This window comes from Mastacembelus armatus, chromosome 17 (assembly GCF_900324485.2).
Source record: "Mastacembelus armatus chromosome 17, fMasArm1.2, whole genome shotgun sequence".
NCBI lineage: Eukaryota > Metazoa > Chordata > Actinopteri > Synbranchiformes > Mastacembelidae > Mastacembelus > Mastacembelus armatus.
Genome location: NC_046649.1, coordinates 10,295,480 through 10,316,815, shown reverse-complemented (window position 1 = coordinate 10,316,815; position 21,336 = coordinate 10,295,480). Strand labels below are relative to the sequence as shown.

The 21,336-nt window shown below is 41.9% G+C and overlaps 2 protein-coding genes across 3 annotated transcripts; one reads left to right on the top strand and one right to left on the bottom strand.

The window, feature by feature from the left end:
- The first annotated feature begins 2,990 nt into the window (after window positions 1-2,990).
- Window positions 2,991-12,054, top strand: LOC113134660 (occludin-like). Its single transcript, XM_026314125.1, has 8 exons — window positions 2,991-3,539; window positions 4,837-5,040; window positions 5,118-5,279; window positions 8,919-9,070; window positions 9,275-9,535; window positions 10,338-10,509; window positions 10,784-10,825; window positions 11,631-12,054. Exons 1-8 carry the CDS (start codon window positions 2,991-2,993, stop codon window positions 11,730-11,732), a joined length of 1,644 nt encoding a protein of 547 aa, XP_026169910.1. The 3' UTR covers window positions 11,733-12,054.
- A 479-nt stretch (window positions 12,055-12,533) lies between these two features.
- nr2f6a (nuclear receptor subfamily 2, group F, member 6a) lies at window positions 12,534-20,721 on the bottom strand. Of its 2 annotated transcripts, none has more exons than XM_026313477.1 (6): window positions 19,897-20,721; window positions 18,759-19,574; window positions 17,706-17,800; window positions 15,879-16,210; window positions 15,449-15,695; window positions 12,534-14,636 (listed from the first exon to the last, which is right to left on the bottom strand). In XM_026313477.1, exons 2-6 carry the CDS (start codon window positions 19,025-19,027, stop codon window positions 14,362-14,364), a joined length of 1,218 nt encoding a protein of 405 aa, XP_026169262.1. In that variant the 5' UTR covers window positions 19,028-19,574; window positions 19,897-20,721; the 3' UTR covers window positions 12,534-14,361. The 2 variants fall into 2 exon arrangements, with proteins under 2 accessions (XP_026169262.1, XP_026169264.1); XM_026313479.1 differs by having other exon boundaries at window positions 15,879-16,207.
- Between the last annotated feature and the right edge of the window lie 615 nt (window positions 20,722-21,336).

Genomic DNA, 21,336 nt, shown 5'->3' with positions numbered 1-21,336 from the left:
AATGTGGGTGCAGACTGAAGTGAGAATTGAGTATTGAAAACTGTTAATTAAAACCTCACTCAGTAAACAAACACTACAAAACCTTGACTTACTAGCCTGATACATTGTTTACTACAAAACACCCCAAATCAATTTGGCTACAGCAGGTAGGACATGTTTTAATCAGTGTTTGGGTTTGAGTGTTAGCGTGAGTGTGTATTTGGGAGCAGCATCCAATGTACCATATCCAAAATATGTTGTTAGAGACCCAATACACCCTTTGAGGAGACAACAGAACTTAAAATGGAGCTTCAGTTCCTTCTCAAGTCCCTCCCACAACTAATGTTAGTTTTAGAAGAATGCATGTGGTTTTTGGAAGAATGTGATGCAGCGGTTAACGAAAAAAAAAAGGTCATGGCTTTGAGCAGCTTCAACCAGGGGCCTTTCTGTGTGGGTTTTCTCTGGGAACTCCAGCTTCCTCCAAACACATGCAGGTTACTTATGGCATTTTCTTCAGGACATGGATGCAGTACTAAGTGGGCCCAGGACCCCAAGGGTCAAGGGTTAGGAGGCCTCTAGGGCCAGAGTCTCTGTTTGAAGTAGTAAGAGACAAAACACCCACAGAGAAAGATGCAAAATAACTAAAAAAATATACATATTGAGCACAAATAGATGTAACATAACCAAAAATAGCTGCAACTGCTGTATATTTCGGTGCAATCTTTAATTTAGGAATATTTAGTTTCTGTTGCCTATTTTAATTAATAGTTCTTGGTCACCTGTTCTGGCAGTACAACCTGCCCAGTGCAGGTGAAGGCCAGGTGTGCTGTGATACTTATAGCAAGTTTAAAAGACTGTTTTGATTCAAACTCCACAGGAATTTCATGCCAAGTGATTTTAATTTTGACAGAGGTTTTGCCTCTTTCTCTGACCTGCTGTAGGAGCCTGCAGCTGTGTGCGCCCTATGCTAGCCCCTACAGCTGCAGCTTCTCCCTACTTTCTGTATTAAATTTGTCAAAGCTTGAAACATATAAAGGCAGAATTCATTTGAATGTGTCTTTTTTTAAATATATATATACACATACATACACATTGGTGTTTCTATTTTTAGTTAGTTTATTTTAGTTTTTTAGTTCAGCTGAATTGTGGGATTCCTGGTGAAACCACTGTAGTTCATGTTAATTGGATTATTTTCTTTGTGTTTACCATATGTATTTTGTTACACTGTTACACTGTGAGGCACAGTGCGTCATTTGGACTGCACATAATAAACACATTCATTATTCGACCTATAACCTTTCATGTGCACGCATCTGCAGCCTGCAGCCTAGAACGTGCAGCAGCTGAGCTGAGACAGAGCCGCTCTGCAGGGCCCACGGTGAGTCAGGCAGCAGCGCAGGTTTCATTTACGGTTTTTGACGAAATTTACGACCGAGGACGAGGCATGAAGCGGCCGTGTTGTTAGACAGGACAGTCGCGATGTGACGGCAGCTGAGCCAAGGACCGTTTTATAGAGTCTGCCTCGGTAAGTTGTACAGCACAACCTGCTCTATAGCCAAACTAATCATTTAGTCTATGCATGCAGAATAACTTACTTTTATATCTGTTCTGACCTGTTAAAGCAGAGACTCTAGTGCTTTAATAATGGACTTTAAAAGCATTTATAAATGACTTGCAATTCGTTTGATGACCATTTCCAAATGAAGCGGTCAGATCTTATATTGCTAATGGAAAGTGGACAGAAGCCAAATATTTAGACTGAAGGGGAATTTATCTTTTTCTTTTTTTTTTCTGGTGTAACAGGACAAATGAATGTGTCCAGTTCAGACACTGAAGTAAGAATAATGAGAAGAAAGTCATATTAAAAAGGGGGGAGATATTTATTATTATAATATCAGTTCATTATGGCTTTCTCTAATTAGTTTGTACTAAGTGGATCATTGGTTAAAGAATGTTAATTCACGTTTATTTCATGCATTTAGTAATAAGACACCAAATAGCTTCATTGCAGTTACACAAGGGTTCATTTCAGGCCCATGCATTAGACCAGCCTCTCTAAGTTAAACAGAACAGAGTTTGTTCTCATTGAAATAGTGTGTGTTTCTGTAGACTGAAGTTGTGTGAAGAGAAGGCAGCACCAAAACCTTTACTGGTGTAATTTTACAAGTTCGTGGAGAATGAATACATAGCTTGCCATAACAGTAAATGTATAAATTAAGTGTAATTTAACATTCCTTTATTATTGATTAACCACATACTAATAACAGAGAGCCATAGTAACAGAAATTTATGATACATCCTGCAATAACTGATGCACTAGTTAACCTTTACTTATGATTGGCAGCCTTATTGTACAGTGTATTGTACAGTGTTACCAAACAAATAGGTGGCTAGTTAAAATTTTTGTTGTTTCTTACTCTTTGAGAGCATATTTCAAAAACAATGCAATATGATCAAAAACCCAAACAGCTCTGTAATGCCTGACTGGGCTCATTCTGTAGCGTCCCCTCTCTCCCTCTCTGTGGGCTGACACTCAGCGGGTGCACCCAGGTGACATACAGTAGACGCAGCACAGGGAGGGAGCACGTCTGTGGTTCTCTGCAGTAAACACCACGCATGGCTGCCCCGGCTCACCTCTTATCTGCTGTCTGTCTGAATTATTGAAGCCTGTTGGGCTGAGTTCCTCTGGAGTGATGAAGTGTGGGTCAGTGATACTGGAGAGAGGGTTCAGGGCTGGGCTGAGATGAACAAAGGGCAGACAGGTGGATGTTGTGTGGGAAAGAAAGCTTAAAGCTAAAATTAAGTTACAGCAAATTGACCGAAGTGCTGAAAGAGTAAAGTTGTTTTCAATTCTGTGTTAATATTTTCAATATATATGTGAATTTACTAATCATGGCATATTAAATGACATGGTGATACTACAGCATGTGACAAGGACGTTGCTTTTACTATGTAATTATTTCACCTTATTTTTCTACCCTCCTCCAGGGGAATTTGCCATAAAGTCCACCATGTATGAGCCTCAGTACTACGATAGCCCTCCTGTGTACAGCCCACCTTACAGCACCACCTCCCCCAGCTTCTATCCCCCGAGGAGCGTCCACTCCCCCCACAGTCAGCATGTCCCCTACACCTACAACCCCCCTCCAGAGTCCTACTACATGGAGGAGAAACCTCAACACTTCTACCGCTGGTTTTCTCCTCCTGGTTTTGTCAAAACCTTCCAGGGAGCCACGGTGCTCATGTGTTTCCTCATCTTCGTTTGTGTGGCTTCAACTTTGGTGTGGGACATGAATGGCTACGGCTATGGAGGTTACGGTGTCGGGGCTACAGGGGGTGTCGCAGGGACTGGGTCAGGATATTATGGAGGCAGCTACGGCTACGGCAGCTCCTACATGACGCCATACTCAGCCAAGTCAGCTATGATCTCCATGGCAGCCATCAACTTCCTGATTTCACTGGGGTTCTTGGTGGGGAGTTTCTCACGGTCCCGGGTCATGAGGGGCTGCAGGTTTTACCTCAGCGTGTTCATCTGTGATATCATCTTAGCTGTCCTTCAGGTGAATCTGCCTCACCCAACAAAACAAGTGGATCAGTCACGTAGAGTAATAACTATAAAGCCATCATTCAGATAATACAGTGTCATCAGTCAGCTCATGTGAGTCTTACTCCTTAGACAAAAAACCTTGTAAGTGCACTGCATCCTGCTCTGTCTCCTCCATGATAGACTTCACTTTGCAAGATTGATTGTTTTGGCTTGTGAACACAACATTAACCTAATCCTTTACACATCCAGCAAACTCAAAGTAGCATTACAATTTATTTGAAATTTCTAGTCATCTGATGTATGTAAGTCCAATATTCTCTATATATTATACTCTTTAGCAGCTATATTCTCCACCATGTAACTGTGTAACATAGCTTTGTACTGGACAGGTGCTGGACAGTTAACAGCTTTTCACTCAAAACAGGTTAAAACTGTAACGGTTGTATGTAACCAAAATAATGAGCTCAAAGATACTACAGTGCTCTATAAAGCTGAGATCTGTAGACGTGATATTATTGTGTGGGTTCATCACAACTAGCGACCTATTTCATATGCATTTAGTGATGCATCCATCCATCAAAACCAGGGTCACAGGGATCTGCTGGAGCCTATCCCAGCTCTCTTTGGGTGAAAGGCAGGGGTACACCCTGGACAGGTCACCTGTCCATCACAGGGCCACATAGAGACTAACACCTCACACACTCACACTCACTCCTATGGACAATTTAGAGTCACCAATCAACCTGACATACATGTTTTTGGACTGTGGGAGGAAACCAGAGTACCTGGAGAAAACCCACACAAGCACAGGGAGAACATGCAAACTCCACACAGAAAGGCCCCTGATGGGTTTCAAACCAGGAACCTACTTGCTGTGAGGCAATAGTGCTAACCTCCATTGTTAATATAAAATATTGATTGGAGCTGCTTGAAGTTGTCCTATGCCTGTCCCAGAATATTGCTGCAGTGTAGAAAACATCTTCAGTGGTGTCCTCATGCTGCATTTGTAGTCCAAACCAACCGGTCATGACTAGGTCAACAATGCAGGTTTACTGCCAATTCTCTCAAATCATACTTCTGTCCTGTCTATGACTAATATCCCATTGAGACTTGATTTTTCACTCTAATGTCTATCCCAACATGTTTTCAAAGAAGATAATCTGCACAATAGAGACTTGGTATGTTTTTTCATTTGACTTCAGACATTATACCTGCCTCAGGAAGAAAGGCAGACTGTTTTATGTATTGCAGCAACATTATGTAAAAGTACTCAAAACTGTGATTGAGCCTATCTCTCTTCTGAATTTTAGGGCATCATTGACATCATCTTTGTGATCGGGGTGAACCCGATGTCTCAGAGCTCACAGAGCATGCTGTACAACCCCATGCTGATGATGTGTCAGAACATCCAGGGCAGCCCCAGCCTCAGCGGCAGTGTGGGGGCCGGTTTTCCAGGGGGTTTCCCCATGTACAATCAATACCTGCAACACTACTGCTACATGGATCCTGAAGAGGTTTGTAGAATGATTGTTTTGTTTTATTCTCATGTATTATTTTTCTTTTCATTCTGCAATTCACTCTTTTTACTCAGGCGGTGGCGTTAGTGTTGGGTTTGATGGTGGTCTTGGCCCTCTCCCTGGCTGCTTACTACGCCTACAAGACCCGGAGCAAGATTTGGCGTCACGGTAAAGCTAACATCTACTGGGACGAGCCACTTGTTAGACCATCAGAGGGGCAAGACGTGCAGGACTGGGTTAGTAAAGACTCTGTCTTTTACTGTTTCTTGATGTGGCATTTTAATAGAGGACGAATGGGAATGTCAGCAGCTGTTGAATCTAAGGAGTGAGAGAGTAAGGACAGGGTCAGTTAACTTTACTGATGAACATTTTGCCTGGTAGCTGGTTGGTGAAAGGTTTATACTATTTGCGAGTCAACAAATGAGGGTTTATGTATATTTTTACATTCTCTTCTGCCAAATGAAGAATCTAAAGCTTGGCTTGTTCCAGTAAGTTTGACGTCAAAATAAACACATTATGACTCTAATGTTCTGCTAGTGACCATTAGGTTTCACAAACACACGTGCTGCCCTAGACACAAACACTGTCAGTGTTTATCTTCAGCACACCCAGGTTTTACTCTGGCTACTCATTAACCAGACTAGTGATAAGCAGCTGCACGGAAACCATAAAAACGACTGACAAGCAACATCAAAGGGAAAAGGCAAGGAGACTCTTTTACAGCAGTTCACCTCGTGGTCAAGATCCAGGTTTCAGTTCCATAGGCCAAAGATTCATATTTTTTTATATTGTTTAAACAGATAGTCTCTTCACACACACACAAACACACACACGCGTTTCCATTTCACGTGGACAGTCATGATCACACATTTTTGTTTAATGTTAACTGATTCATTTGAAACCAGTACAAGGTAAATGACTCATTATGTCTTAAATTACAGTTTTAAAACAGACTTTAAAAGCTTGTGAAGATGATACAATTGATAAATATCAGCACATTAACTGTGACCGTGTTAGCATGCTGATAACGTTTAGCTCACTGTGTCTAAGTATAACATGGCTGTAGACTCTTAGATGAAGCTTTGAACACTTTTCTCTATATAATTCACAAATTAATATCTGAATTCTCACCCTCACATTTTTAGACCCTACATAAGTCCAATACAGTACTGTTTATTTAAAATCGTGTGGTATTTAGGAAACTCATTCTCAGTGAGCAACCCATAAACTGTAAATAACAATGGGCACCACTTCCTGTCACTATGCAAAAGTGAACCCAAAATAGTGCAAAGACCTGTGCTGCCATCTTGATTTTGTGACACATTTTGGAAACAGATTCTGCAAGGTGTCATGTCAGACCACCGATCAAAGCTGTCAGTCATTCAAAATACATCTGTTTTTATAACTTAATGATGTATATATAATAATAATAAATTAGCAAAGTCATTATATCTACCTAAGACGACAGACCTCACCTTTGAAAGAAGTGAATGTTTAGTTTGGCTCATGTCCCATCCAGTAACATGTAGAGGGTGGGGTTTGGTTTATGACCTGCAACCTGACACCAGGGGGCGATGGTTAGACTACACTACAACCAGAGGGTCCAGATTAAGGTCTGTGTATGGCTAGGGGTTTGCAGCAATATGGCAGCTCATTTTTTTCCAGTGGTCATGATGTGGCCTACAGAAATCTTATGTTAATATTTTTCTGATGAGTAACATCGTGCAGCCACATGAATAATGAAAGAATAGAAAACTGACAGCTTTGGTCATTTGTTTACACCACATATGTTAATTAATGTTCAGAAACAAAGGCGGTATTAGCTGTTATTCTGGCAGTGAATATGGATGGACAAAATGTCTAACTTTGACTGTGGACTCACGGCCTCAGCAGTTTCTGGCCTTGGTGTGGACATGAGTTTTGAGGCCTTGGCCTACATACTGCCTATCACTGCAAAACATGTACCAAGTCACTTCATCTGGATGCAGACCCTATTCTAGGGCACTCTTGTATCTCTGGGATACTGACTGCCTTGCAGGGAGTCATATATAATGTATGTGGCATGTATAATGTATAAAAAGGGTTGAGTTGCCTCTATGTTGCTGTGTGAATCCCTACAGAGTGTGGTGGCGCTAAATGATTCAGTCTGCAAAGGGGCTGCGACACACTGCTGCAGACCTGACTCCTGACAAAGAATACATTTTCCTATGTGCTACATGTTCATTAAACACAACTGGAAAGCTGTTGTAATTGGAGGAAGAAAAATATCCCAGCATGCTGATATAAACAATATATACAACAACAATTAGCTCCTTGTCACAGCTCTCTAAGTTTTAGCTTTCACTGAAAGTGTAAATTTCACAAATACTGACTGGATTAAACGGCACGAGAACTTATAACACTTGAATTTCACACAGCTGTGGCTGCTGCAGCACCTTTCTGCTGCTGTGTGTCAGATTCCCTGCAGTTTCTGGGAGCTTTCTGTGATTCCACATTCGTGAGATCTGTTTCACAGGCTGCTTTTTCCAGACACATGTATCAGCTCACTAGAGCATCATCCTGCATGACTACACCCCGATCCAGAATTAGGTCAAAGACTAGAAGTCATTAATGATGCATTATACAGTATGACAGGAAGGATATGTAGATTTAGTGTTTTGCATACTGTACAATTTGAAGATGTTTTCCTTTGACCATACTTTTTTGAATTCTGTATTTACATTTTTTCCACCGTCTCTGTCATTAGTGTTGTACCATGGGTGTCAAAAGTTTAAGTATATTTTTTTTCTGAGAAGAAGCCTGGTTCTCTGCTGCATGTTAACCTGATAGTTCAGAGAGAAACAGTAGAAATGTTTGTTCCACTGATTTCACGCTTATCTCAACCTTTCTCACTGTTTACATTATGACACACACACACACACACAATTCTTCACTGGTAACTCGTGTCGCAATTCCCACAATTCATAAAACTGCTTTTGTGTGTTTCCTTTCAATTCATTGGCTTTGATAGCTGTGGTTAACAGTATGTTACCAAAGTCATCAAACATTTTTCAACTCAAACTCCTAAAAAGTCAACATGTGTGAATGTAGCCCTAGAGAACTCAGCACGTATGCACAAAGCACATGCAACAAATATCTTTGTCTTTCCATAGTTTCTCTACTGACAGCAGTAATCATCATGGCACTGAGCCTCTGTACCAGCACAGATTCTCAGTCAAGAAACAGATGAGACTGTGGGGACTCAGCCTTCCTCGTGGGGACCAGATGCTGGTCCCTATCATGCAAATCATTAAATTTTATTGTGCTGACTTGGTGAAAGTTTAGTGAAAGATTACAGTCAGGGTGAGACATGTGGTTTTGGTAAGTCATGGTTATGATTAAGATGAGGGTGTTGAGGAAGTGAACATTTTGTCTTAACATGCATAGATGTCTGGAGGTGATGCAACCTCTCTCAGCCAAGCAGTTTTTTTACCACAGTGTGCTCACAGTGTAGAGAACTCTCCAGTTGTGCACTTTGCTGCTTATAGTATGTGACAGATTTAAATAGCTGAAATGTTCTTTCTTTCCAACATAAAAAATGAATTTGATTGATTCTTGATTTGGACTTGTATATACCATGGTGCCAAATCTGGCATTATGTTTCATAACACTGAAACACATAACATGTCACAAATCTTGTATTTTTTGGTTGTTAGTGGTTGTGATCTTCTGTCTTGTTAATCTCAGTACAAACAGAATGAAATTATCTGTGCTGTGGTGGAACATTTAAAGATTTAACACTGAGAAACATAATTCTGCATCATTATCATCCAGAAGACACAAACCCTGGCATTAAACCAAGGCACTCTGATTCTTCTCTCCTGATACTGACTTAGGTGAACCACGTTGGAGAAGTGCGCAGCACCCAGCAGGCGCCGACTGTTGTATCAGAAAGGGCAGCCCCTAACCTCAGGGTGGAGAACAGTGTGGTCTCCTATCACAATGGAACCGTCAGCATCCACAGTGAGAGAAATTATAAAAGCAACAGGTGAGTGCCAGTCACCACTAAAAACACACATTATGGTCAGGACAAATAAGAAAAATATGTTACAAAAAATGACCTGTAAACCACCTTGTAGGAGAAAAGTTACTTTACTAATTGAAATAATTGAAATAATAGCATGTTACCTGAGCCATCAGACATTTCAATAAGTCAACATTTACAGTATGAATTTGACTGTAGAGCTCTGAGCACGTATGCACAGGAACACAACCAAATATCTTTTTCTTTCAGTTATCGTGGTGCTGCTGAGCCTCTGTACCCAAACAGTTCCTCAGATGAGACGGACAGCATCCAGAAACGCCCTCCTCTTTATGTGGCGAGGACACAGAGAAAGGCTGAAGAGCCACAGCCTGTTGTTCAGGAGATGTTGGAGTCTCAGTATGAAACTGGCTACACCACCGGAGACACTGGCAATGAGCTGGACGGGGACCACAGAGATTACCTTTACAGGTGGGCCTATCCAGTGACGCCAGTAGTACAGCAATCTGTGTGTGTTCACAACGTATCCACACAGGGCAAGTTTTGTTTTGTAGCACATTTCATACGTGTGCAATTCAAAATGTTTTACATGACCTCTGTACAAAACAAGAAATGCAACTTAAAGCACTGAACCATAAATTAAAATGGCATAAGCCATTTTAAAAATTGAATAAAAGTCCTAAATTAGTTTCCAAGATGATATTATATGTTTGCTTATTCAGAGGCTTTTCTTGGCTTTTAAAAATGGAATCTTCTTCTTCTTCTCCTTTCGGCTGCTCCCTTCAGGGGTCGCCACAGCGAATCATCTGCCTCCGTTTAACCCTATCCTCTGTATCCTCCTCACCCACACCAACTATCCTCATGTCCTCAAATGGAATAAACCATGTAATTTTAGGTGGGAAAATGCTAAAATTTAAACATGTTAAATATCAGTCATGTTCCCTGCTGGTAGAACAATAATTATTTGTATTACATTTAACACCAATCTGACAGTGAGGCTGCCTTACGTTTGGCTTTGTTTTTAATGACTCATGGCTTTGTAGAAAAAAATGCACCCTGTCAAGTGTTCCTAGTATTTCAAAAGAAAATGTTGCAATACAATAAATCAGCAGCACAGTCTTAAAGACCAGCCAGCTAACAGTTTGAATGATTTTCATTTAATACCAGTAAGATCACTGATAAAAAGCTCATTCCCCTCTGTACTAGCTACTGCCTGAATTATCATTTTAATTTAATAATCATTTCATGTCTACATATTAATATCCAACTCCAGGCTGTACCCAGAGATAATTTCAGAAGAGCAGCGCAGGCAGTACAAGAAGGAGTTTGACTCTGATCTCGTCCACTATAAAAGTCTCTGTGCTGAAATGGACGACATCAGTGACCAGATGCACAAGCTGAGCCGAGAACTGGACACGTTGGATGAGGGCTCCATGAAGTACCAGGTAGGGAAGAACAGGAGGGAGCACCACAAGAGTGGAAAAATTCAGGGCAGTCTGCCAGGAAAAAATAGTCATAGCTGCACCTTTTAATTATACTGAAAAGGCCAGGTCATAGAAGTGTATTGGACTGCCACAGAACATTAAGAAGTGAAGATTTATTGCGGTGATTATCTATGTCTTTTAAAAATGGGCATAGTCGTGTATTTCTGTGCTACAAATTCAGAATTTGCTTAATGTTTATCACAAAAATCAAGTGAATTTGTATTTCCATTCTCAGGGTGTGGCAGAGGAGTATAACCGACTGAAAGATCTCAAACAGGTGAGTGCAAGTACAGCTACGGTATAATAATGTGAAATGACATAGATAGTTTGACATTTCATTCATTTGTTTTTGTGATTCATTTTAATTAATTTGGGAGATATGCCTTTTGCCAAGAGTTAGCCTGGAGACCATCAGCTTAGTTTAGTATAAAGAGTGGAATGAGTGGGGTCTTTTAAACAGTTATCATGGCTGTGTCTAAAGGGAACATTTCTGGGCTGAGTGAAGTCAACGCCTGTAATTTCTTTGTGTTTTACACAAACAGGATAAAATGTGTTCATTTGTCAATTAAAAGTTGCAGGTTGTTACCTTATGTTCCCATTACTTATGCTAAGCTAAGCTAGATAAGCTGTAGCTTCATATTTAGGCAAGGCAAATTTATTTATATATCACATTTCATACCAAGAGGTAACCAAATATATTGAATCAAAAATATATATACAAAATATATATTGAATAAAGTATCTATCTATCTATCTATCTATCTATCTATCTATCTATCTATCTATCTATCTATCTATCCATCCATCCATCCATCCATCCATCCATCCATCCATCCATCCATCCATCCATCCATTTATCTAAAGGCATGAGCACAAAATCACGCGTACAGAGAATCAAAACATTAAACGTTCAAACAAAACCCAAAGAGAATAAAGTTTAATAATTAAATTAAAGCTAATTAAAGAAATAAGCAAAAGTACACAGGGTATCAATATAGAGTAATACAGTCACCATACAAATATGAAATATTACTACAGATGGTACTGCTGGTTAAATATCTGCTTTCTTAATGTTTCTTTAGAAGCCAGACTATCAAGCAAAGAAGAGGCAGAGCAAAGAACTTCGACAAAAACTTTTCCACATCAAGCGTTTGGTTAAAATCTACGATCAAGGTCTTTGTTAGCGTGTCTTAAAAATCTGTCTGAACAGCTGAGGATGAACACTGGCAGGGTGTGACCTGTCCTCTAGATTGAAGCTCAGATTATTACGTTCAGTCCATACCAACACAGCACTAGTACTGGCCTTACAGCTGCTGAACCTTAACTCTGGTTTTGACCTTAATGTTTACAACTTCTGTCTTACATTTGCAGCTGTCGGAATAGATTATTGCCAGAGTAGAGCTGCTGATTGACTCTGCTTTGTCTGGGTTTAATTCAAACTCTTTAACAACTGGCACTGTTGTGTAAGATTTTACTTTCTGTACCAGTGGCAATTTTACTTTATGTAAAATATAAATAAATATATAATAAATGTGAGTTTCACATGGTAATAGCATATGTCATGACTGAAGATAATGTTCAGAAGGTAGTTAAAATATGAATCCGCTGTGTATTTATTTAACATTTTGTGGTGTTTATTTGGAATCAGTCCTTAAGGTGTAATTACACATTTTCAGGTAATTTGAGAAAACAACAACAAAACAACAAAAGGAATTCATTATCTTGTGATTCTTTTATTAACATTGTCATACACATAACATTTTAAAAACTTAGGGACGCAGTAACGCAAAGATAAGAAAACATTAATAGTACATTTATCTTTTTTTTTTTTTAGTCTATGACTCAGCTGTTTGAGTAGTTGCCTAAAAGAAGAATATGCAAATATCTTTCAAAAGGCCCATTGGTAGATCAAGAAGCCGAGTTAGAATCTTCCATTTTGTATCTTCACATCAATAAATGCTTAAATATTTTCTGTTTTGAGTTGATTTTATTGTTTCCTTTGACGTACCTAAAATACTTAACTCGCCTTTAGAAACACCCATGTGAGGTAAATTCTGGTGGACCAGCGAATCAGGGCCCATCTTCTTTTAAATTGTCACAGACAGCGTGATGTTTTGGCATTGAATATCCGCTAAGTGCAGTTTTTCCACCAGATTCTCATCCATGACAACATCATTTTACACCATTCACAGCAGCAGAGACCTACTCAGATGCTTAAAGATGGGAGCATGAACATCATATCAGCTGCAGTGGCGTGAAGATAAGCTTCTTCTTTGACGTTTGAACAGATGAGAGAGGTATTTTCCATGTAAATGCATACAGAAACAAACATCTAGGAACTAACAGAGAAAGCAATATTTTTAATGTTTAAATGAATCCTGAATTACATAATGTAAAAGAAGGGAACTCAACTTAGCAAAGATGCAAAACATTTGAACATGCAAAAAGACAAAGTCGACCTCCGTTTATATACACATTGCAACACATTACTCAGCGTAAACTGGTATTCAAATGGTAGTGTTGGTTAGAAACTCTGGTCACCAACTCTATGTGCAGAACTAAGTACTGAAACCAGTTTCATTTACAGAAATGTCAGCCTGCCAGTTTTCATTTGCAAAGATTTATCCAAACAATGTTTAATAACTGAATTCATCATATTCAATCAGTCAAAACTAATATCAAAACACAAGTAAAAATCACTTTGGGGATCTTTTAAAGAGATACAAGACAAATGTTTGTGATGCTCATAAGACTCATATTTCATAGGTGTCCCAAATTCATACTGAATAACAAGGCAGTTGTCAAAAAGAAGGCGGTTTCTGGTGAATGACATTTACAGAGGTTTGTGTTGAGGAAATATCAGACTAAAGCATTCTGATGTCTACTGAGGTATTAGTCCATTCTTGTGTAAGTGTGGCTTTATTTTTTTTTTTTTTTTTTTTTTTTAAATCGCCCACTACAGCAACAGTGAGCCCTGTAAATGGATTTAAAATTATTGTTCTCTTGATGGTCAGGAGTCTGTTTATCTTCTCCTCTCTGCTTTGTGGTGCTAATTACTCTATTTGAAAACCATCTCAGAGGATGTGATAGACTTTGGTGAATTCTCCTTTGTTTTATTTCATTTCTGTTCCTTTTGCTTCTTCCTCAAGAGCTGAGAAAAGAGAACGCGAATTCTGTACTTTCTCTTAAACGACGAGGCCCCAGCTGTGTCTTATATCCAGTTCACAGAGTTCACTAGAGTTTTCTGATGCTTTACACTGTTCAGTTAGCATCACTGTAGTCAGGATTGTGATACTATCAGTTCTGTGGATAAAAAGGTCACCGTATCACAAATGGTGAGCCGTGACAAATGAGCCCAGTGTGGGAAAAATTGTTCTGCTGACTTTCACTGGGGATAGTTTTGTCCTCTAGATGTTTTTGTAGCGGGGTGCTGCTGCCCTCTACATGAAACTGAGAGATCTTTAGTCACTGTGGCATGTGGGTGGTGACATGACTAGCTGTGGTGACCATATCGGAGCCCAGCATGAAGATCTGTTCTCTGGCCTGAGACCTGGCACCAGAACGACTGGGCTGGCAACAAGACAGATCCATCCTGGCACCGACTCCTCTCTGTTCTCTGGAGGCCCGTGTGGAGACGAGGGGCTTGTTTCATGAGGGGGAATAGAGCAGTTACAGTAAAGTACATTTGATGGCCAGCTGGCACTGCAGTTTGACAACAACACAGATGGACAGTGATGAGTCAGGAGGTTTCCTGTGGGTCCTTGTCGTCACTAATTCCAGACGGAGACCTCATCCAGTAGGGGAGGGGGTGTGCTACTGTCCTGGGACATACGGCCAGCTGATTGAGCTTCCGGAGAGCTGCATGTCACGGATCAGTGTCTCAATGGGTGTCTTTCCTACCAGGCGCATGAAAAAGAGCTGGGAGATGAGACTGGCGGGAACGGCGCGCAGGGCAGGGAGACGCAGGAGCAGGCGGCCGAAGCGCTGAGGCTGACTCGGGTACTGCATCCTCTCGTACTCTGTCAGAGCCACCTGAGCCTTCTCCTGCAGAGACTCCACATGTACTGGGTCTGTTAGACCGCAGGCGTCTGAAAGAGGAGGAGGAGGAGGAGGCAGTTACTTAATAGTGTAGGCAGGTTACATAAAGAGTCGTGATGAGCCGAGAGGAAGATTCATATCCTAGCAAATAATGTGATAAAATGCCCCTGAGGGGAAATAACAAAAACAAAGTGTGGTATCAAATGTATACATTCAAACCCTACGACCCAAACATAAATTAAAACTCTTAGCAGGACCTGATCATTTAGCTTAGAGAAGATCTGAGTGCCTTTAGAAGTGGCACTTACAATAAGCAATTTATTTAATGTAGCCACTTATACAAGACTTTAGCTATTAAATGCACTGTGCTGCATAATGGCTGCTGACAGCATTAATTACACAGAACATTGAAGATTACTGCATTTTCATTAATAAGCCAGGAGATGGTGCCATAGTAGGAGGCAAATTCCCAGATTAATACAGCAAGTATCACTGCAGTTTCCCACTCAGTCTAGACAAAATGATTTGAAGTTTTTTAGGTTTAGGACCTTCAGTATTTTCACATTTTTTAGTTTCTTTTACCATTATTGTTTAATGTGCTTTTAGGCTCTTACTTTGTGTGTTCACTTCAGTTCATTGATAGCAACATTTTTACACATGAAGATAAGTGTACTAGTCCTACTCAGCCTTTGTATCTCTGAAAAACTGGTGGTGTGGTGGTTGGAAGCCATAAGTGGAGGCCTAGTGGATGACAACATTAAATTACTGAAGTAACTAATCACTGAAGTCAGTACCTACTATGGTTCTGCAACACACTGTGTTACAATAAGAACAGATAAAGCAGAAGCGCAAAGATGGTCACCTGGAGAGAAGAGTGCGATGGCCTTGAGGCAGCTGTATTCAGCTGAGTCCACCTGCAGCCTGGTCAGCTTGTCTACCTGGTCCTGGAACACCCTCACCTGGTCCATGAAGGACACCACACGCTCAGCAGACATGGGTGAGGAGTGGAAGCCAGCCGCAGCCAGCAAAGGAGCCATGTGGAGCGGCAGTGCCGACTGGGCTGCGTTGAGGATGAACAGCTCGCTCCAGCTCAGCCTCAGCAGGGCCACCTGCAGATTTGATTGGTTGTGAAACTGGTACTGCTACACTGTCACCATCCATTTGCTCCTTTTCTGTTTCTTTTCTACATTTACTAGAAAACACTCTGATAATGAAAGGGAAAAATCTGAAAATGTACATCCTAACACATCACCACACCTTTTTACCTGTTATGCAAAATTCAATATACTGACCTGGTCTGACACAGGCAGTTCAGGGAAATAAGGGATATTTCTGGCCCACTCCACAGTGCTGAAGAGTAGGCGAGCAGCCAGTTCACAGATGTTGTCGATGCCCATGGCGTTATCTGGACCGGCCTGTTGGTTGTACTGGTGCCCATACCGACTGCTGGGGTACGGTTCAGCTCTCAGAAGCTGCGAAATGAGTTCTGACACCGGCTGACCTCCGCCACTTCCTCCATTGTTGTTGTTATAAAACTCGCCACTTCCCAGGCCACTGGCACCACCTATGGGCGTGATGGAGGGGCTAAGACTCGGCTGAGGTGGGATGCGACCACGTTGAACTGCTTTAGTTTGGTTGGGGAACAAAGAGAAAGGGAATAGAGGAGGAAACCAAGAGGAGTTGAAAGCAGAGGTAATAAAGTAGAGGAGAAAGTAGCAAAGAAAATTGTGAAGGCCAAGGTGAGGGGAGTGTAAGAATTAGGACAAAAAAAATGCAGAAGAAGAAATGTTAAAAGTGACTTCAGCTAGCGGTGTATGGCTGATTATCACCACACAGGCTCCATATGAAGGCTGTACGTCAAGTTTAAAATAAGGCTCAGACTGACTCGACAAGAGCCTGAAGGAGGAGAAATATTCTGGTGCTCGTCAGGCTACATGAAGGTTATCTACCAAAATAAAAAGATGTGGAGACAAGAATTTACTTTTCTTATAAATGTAAAATCCCTGCAGTATTAATTATGGAGGAGAATTACAACACACTGCTGCAGTAACCTTAGTATGTCTTCATCTGAATATACACAGAAGACTGGAGCTGCACTCTAAAACACCACCAGACACTCGAACATCACTTTGAATAAAGAAAGTGCCACAAGCCGTGACAGACAGTATTACTGCCAGAACCAAGACAGCAGGCCGACCGACTGAATAGGCTAGAGACGCATTCATTTGAGGGTATGAATTCATATGTGGTAATCGACTGTCCTTCTTAGGTGTCCTTGAGAAAGACACTAAATCCCTTCCAGTCAGTAGATGATCCTGATGTCTGACCTCTCTGTGGAGGTGATCAAGCAAAGGGATTTTTTTCTGCAGGGAGTCATAATGTGTCTCATTAGCAAGCTTAATGATCTGTGTGTATCAGAGAAAAACGACTCAGACACACAAATAGATGGGCATGTTTTTTTAAAATCAGCAACCACTTGAAACCTTTAAACATTAAATATATTTTCTATGGCTTTAGTGTTGAAACCTCTTATTAATTTGGGTTTATCTTTACATAAAGATTTTTTTCTTTATATCCTCTGTATTGGCATAACATTGAATCAGACTCCACCGCTTAAGGTGAAATCCCCGTATTGGACTAGATCGAGCCCACAGGTCAGAGGGTTTCTGCAGCTTCAACTGGAGGCTTAAGGCTCTGGGACACAGGTGTCTTAGTGCCATATCCCTCTCAGTCACTCTTACACAGCCACTAGATTAAGCCACTTAGTACATGGCATTGAGCTGACACGCATGGCTAGCTTAGCCATGATAGGGCCTAGACAGCCATGTGTGGCTTTTGCTCTGCTCTGTGGAGCTTATGGAGCAGGAGAGGCAAAGACAAATTTAACTATGATTGATTTTTTTCTCTCATTTTCTGAGAGTAGCTGATGGGAGTAATGAGAAGACCCTCTAAGGCTCTTCACTGAAATAAATGAATAATTATTTTCATTTTTTATATGAGTTCAATTGTCAAATTTGATAGAGTGGCCATGTACAATCACAGCGTGTCCCAGGGCACCACTCGACCTTACCCAAGGATGAGAATGAATGAAGGGTTTATGAATCAGGATGGACATGTACCTTCTTTGCGCATGCCAACACGGAAACACTTCTTCAGGCGACAGTACTGGCACTGGTTCCTGTGATGCTGGTCAATCTGACACTCTCTGTTTGACCTGAGAACACAAGCAAACAATCATCTGATTGTACAGGATTTGTGATTTATGAATTTCTTGATACTTCAGTAAAACTATGGGCAATGTTAACACCCTCATAAAACAGTTAGTTGTATGATTCGGTATTATTTCAGTCATTGACTGCTGTTATGCATACATTCTTATTTGATTCATGTAGAGTAGGAATATTCAGGCAATCATGTATACGGCAGAAACACGGTTGGCAATTATTTTGATACTTAATTGACTGGTTTATTTTAAAAGACATTTTTTGGTTCCAGCTTAACAAAAGTGAGAATTTCATGCTTTTCTTTGTCACATATAACTGATTGACTATGTATGTAGAACTAAATATATTTGAGTTTTGGGTCAGTGAAAATGATCAATTTGAAAATGTCAGAGAATTATGTCATAATTAAATAAGCGATTCATCCTGCATCATTTTGGATTTGGATAAGTCTAGATCCGAGGTGGCAACTCCAGTCCTCCTGGGTCACTGTCCTGCTTGTTTTCCAACTAGCCCCTGCCCTTCCAACTTCTGACTGGCTGAACACAGCTGAAAACAGGCAGGGCAGTGGCCCAGGAGGACTGTAGACTATGAAGACATCTTTAATATCGTGAATATTAAATTAGCAGTTCTGTGTCTGACATGCTTCAACAAAAAAAACAAAAAAAGTCAAAGTATTATATGTTCTGAAATTTTGTTTAAAAACCTTATTCGTCATATGCAGTGACTGACCTTAAATGAATGACAGAAACGCGGTATGTATATGTTCATTATGTGCAAAGTCAGTAGTCAGACACTGTGTGTGTTTTATGACTCTTATCTTCTATTATTAACCTCTGTTCTTTGTTTTTTTAACTAACTGTCAATAGATAACCAAGTGTCGCTGTTGGCTTTCAGTTGCGTGTTAATCTGACCATCAGTAAACGACATTTCCCATGATGCAGCGCTCACCTGCAAGTGTAGCTCAGGTTGCGTCTGACGCTCCTCTTGAAGAAGCTCTTGCAGCCCTCGCAAGTGAACACGCCGTAATGTTTCCCGCTGGACTTGTCCCCGCACACCACGCAGTCCACCACGCACGCCTTGTCGTCGTCTCCGGCTTCCATGTCGCTGCCCCCTGCCTGGGGAGAGCCGTCGTCCTCCTCCCCCCTCAGGTAGCCCTTGTCCCCCAACCCGTTGGTGCCCCCATTGGGATCTCCCCAGCCCCCACTCACCATGGCCATCGCTTGGTTACCGAACCACCGCAGAGGAAAATGGGACAGGCAGCCAAGATTTCTGGTTGCTGTCAAGGTAACATAAATATCAAAAGTCCTGCCTCTGTGTTTCCACTCACCTGGAGAGGCTCAGTATTCCCCGCCTGCCTGTGCTCTCATTTGTTAATGAAGTCTCTTGTTTATGTTAAAGCCTATAATAACAGAGCCGAGGGGCAAAAATAGTCCTCAGGCTGAATAAGCAGATGTCAATGAGAGAAAAGAAAACAGGCTGTAGCAGTGAAGAGGAGGAGGAGGAGGAGGGTATTTGGCAGAATAAACCAGAGCAGTTCAGTCTCCTCCCACTCCACTATGACCTGGAAACAGTCTGTGTGTGTGTGGCAACTTTTTACTTCTGCATGCCTGTGGATTTCACTGCACCCTTTTCCTTTTCATCTTCCCTTATCTGATTCGCAGCCGCTGTGTGTTGTGGTCTCCTTTTCTCTGGACCAGCTCCTGAGACGGTCAGGGAGAAGCCTCTCGAACGCTGCCAGGGTTAAATGGGTTTCAGCCCAGGAACCTTTCACGGGAAACAATGAGTCAAACACTCAGTGCACATTCTCCACAAACACAGCAAAGGCAGAGAGATTTGTGAGCAGATGAGACGAGGTGAAAATCTTCGTCCGCAGAGCTCCACATAGTCCTCTCTGGCTCACTCTCACTCTGTCTCTGTAGCAACAGTAATGGCTGAAAAAGGACCTCAGTGTAGCTCGCCTTAGCACATGCCTGGAGAGGCTTTGACCACCCCTTTTAAAGTACCCCTTACACTTATTTTGCCTCTGCTCACACCAGCTGTATCGCCAAACCTTCAGCTGAAATGGTAGAAATGATGTCAGGCTTACCTCAGTGTGAACCTTAATGTCCTGTGCTCATGGCTTCCCTCGCTGAAAAATAAACCCTGCTCTCGCTTTAGATCTTCCTTCCATCCAGTGAGCCTGAGAGTGCAGACACAGCTCTCCTGTTCTGCTGCGATCCCCTCATCAGCAGCGGCAGCATTGTGACTCACGATGAAGATATTCCAGATCGAGCAAAACAACTTGCTGTCCACACAACAACAACACCACTTTCATGTGGCTTCCGCAGAACTGCAGCGGCAACAGACGAGCCGACGTGGACCGCCTGTGCTCACTTCCCAAATCGCACAACACAAGTAGATCCTCGACACAAGGAAGTGCTCTCTTCCTTGCTTGTTGTAGCATGAGTGCTCGGTGGTGGTAGTATCCTCTGTGCTGCTTTCTTTGAGGGGAAAAAAAAAATCCAGAAAGCAGGATAGAGCGTCCGTCTCCTCAGCCCTCCATAGTTCCTGCGGCTGCTCTCCAGGCACTCGTGCAGGCTTCTCCCTCCAGCCTTTTGTCAGTGCTTGCCCACCAAGAACTAATGACTTGCGGCCTAGCCCTGTTTGCTGCTTTTCATCTGTGTGTGTGTGTGTGTGTGTGTGGGGGGGTGTTAAGCCTTTCCCTATGGCTCAGGCAAACAGGAGGTGGGGGTGGAAGAGACGGGTGCTCCTCTTCCCCCTCTCCCTTCCTCAAGCCTCGGAGTCCACAAATCAAATTATGATTCAAGAAAATGGCCACAGCCTGAGACCAGCTGGATTTCACAGTTTGCTTTTTTTTTTCCTTCCTCGCCCCCTTTTCCTGTTATCTGTTTTTCTCCAACCTATTTGTGTGTTTGAGAGAGAGAGAGAGATCAAGCAAAGCGAGGGAGAGGGAGTGTGTGCGGAGGGGGAGGGGGCAGGCTGTGTGCTTGTCTGTGTGTGTGTGTGTGTGTGTGTGTGTGTGTGTGTGTGTGTGTGTGTGTGTGTGTGTGTGTGTGTGTGTGTGTGTGTGTGTGTGTGTGTGTGTGCGTGCGTGCACTCCCAGGGATTTGACACTGCTATTCAAACCCTGTGGTTACCATGGTGCCGGCTGCCTTATATGGCCATTGGAGTCAAAGAGCAAAGAGAGTGGGCTGTGTGGGGCAGCGCACACACACATGCAGGAGGAATGTGAAGGATCTGTCTCCTCAGAGATGCAGAGAGCATGACCCCGAGGCCTCAAAAACTACCTCAACAATACAATTACCCCAAAGCCCTGCACAAGTACAAGCAAGCCAACCTCCTGCCTGCCCTTTGTCTTTTAGAAAGTCGATAAATGTTGCATCTGAAAGTTTTTACATTGCAGCACGCACTTCCAGAAGCCATGGAAAGCAGCAGTGAGCTGAATTTTATATCTCAAAGCAAGAATGTGTCTGTTGCTGTTGGACAAAACACTTTGATCCTGTGAACGTGAAGGCAGCCTGCTCAC

Excerpts from the sequence above, each read along its gene's own strand:
- LOC113134660 (XM_026314125.1), top strand. The coding sequence starts at position 2,991 with ATGTATGAGCCTCAGTACTACGATAGCCCTCCTGTGTACAGCCCACCT. Across the intron at positions 10,510-10,783 it reads AGGGCTCCATGAAGTACCAG|GGTGTGGCAGAGGAGTATAA; the intron begins GTAGGGAAGAAC and ends TTCCATTCTCAG. Across the intron at positions 10,826-11,630 it reads GACTGAAAGATCTCAAACAG|AAGCCAGACTATCAAGCAAA; the intron begins GTGAGTGCAAGT and ends ATGTTTCTTTAG.
- nr2f6a (XM_026313477.1), bottom strand. The coding sequence starts at position 19,027 with ATGGCCATGGTGAGTGGGGGCTGGGGAGATCCCAATGGGGGCACCAAC. Across the intron at positions 17,801-18,758 it reads AACCTGAGCTACACTTGCAG|GTCAAACAGAGAGTGTCAGA; the intron begins GTGAGCGCTGCA and ends TTGTGTTCTCAG. Across the intron at positions 16,211-17,705 it reads TGTTGGCATGCGCAAAGAAG|CAGTTCAACGTGGTCGCATC; the intron begins GTACATGTCCAT and ends ACCAAACTAAAG.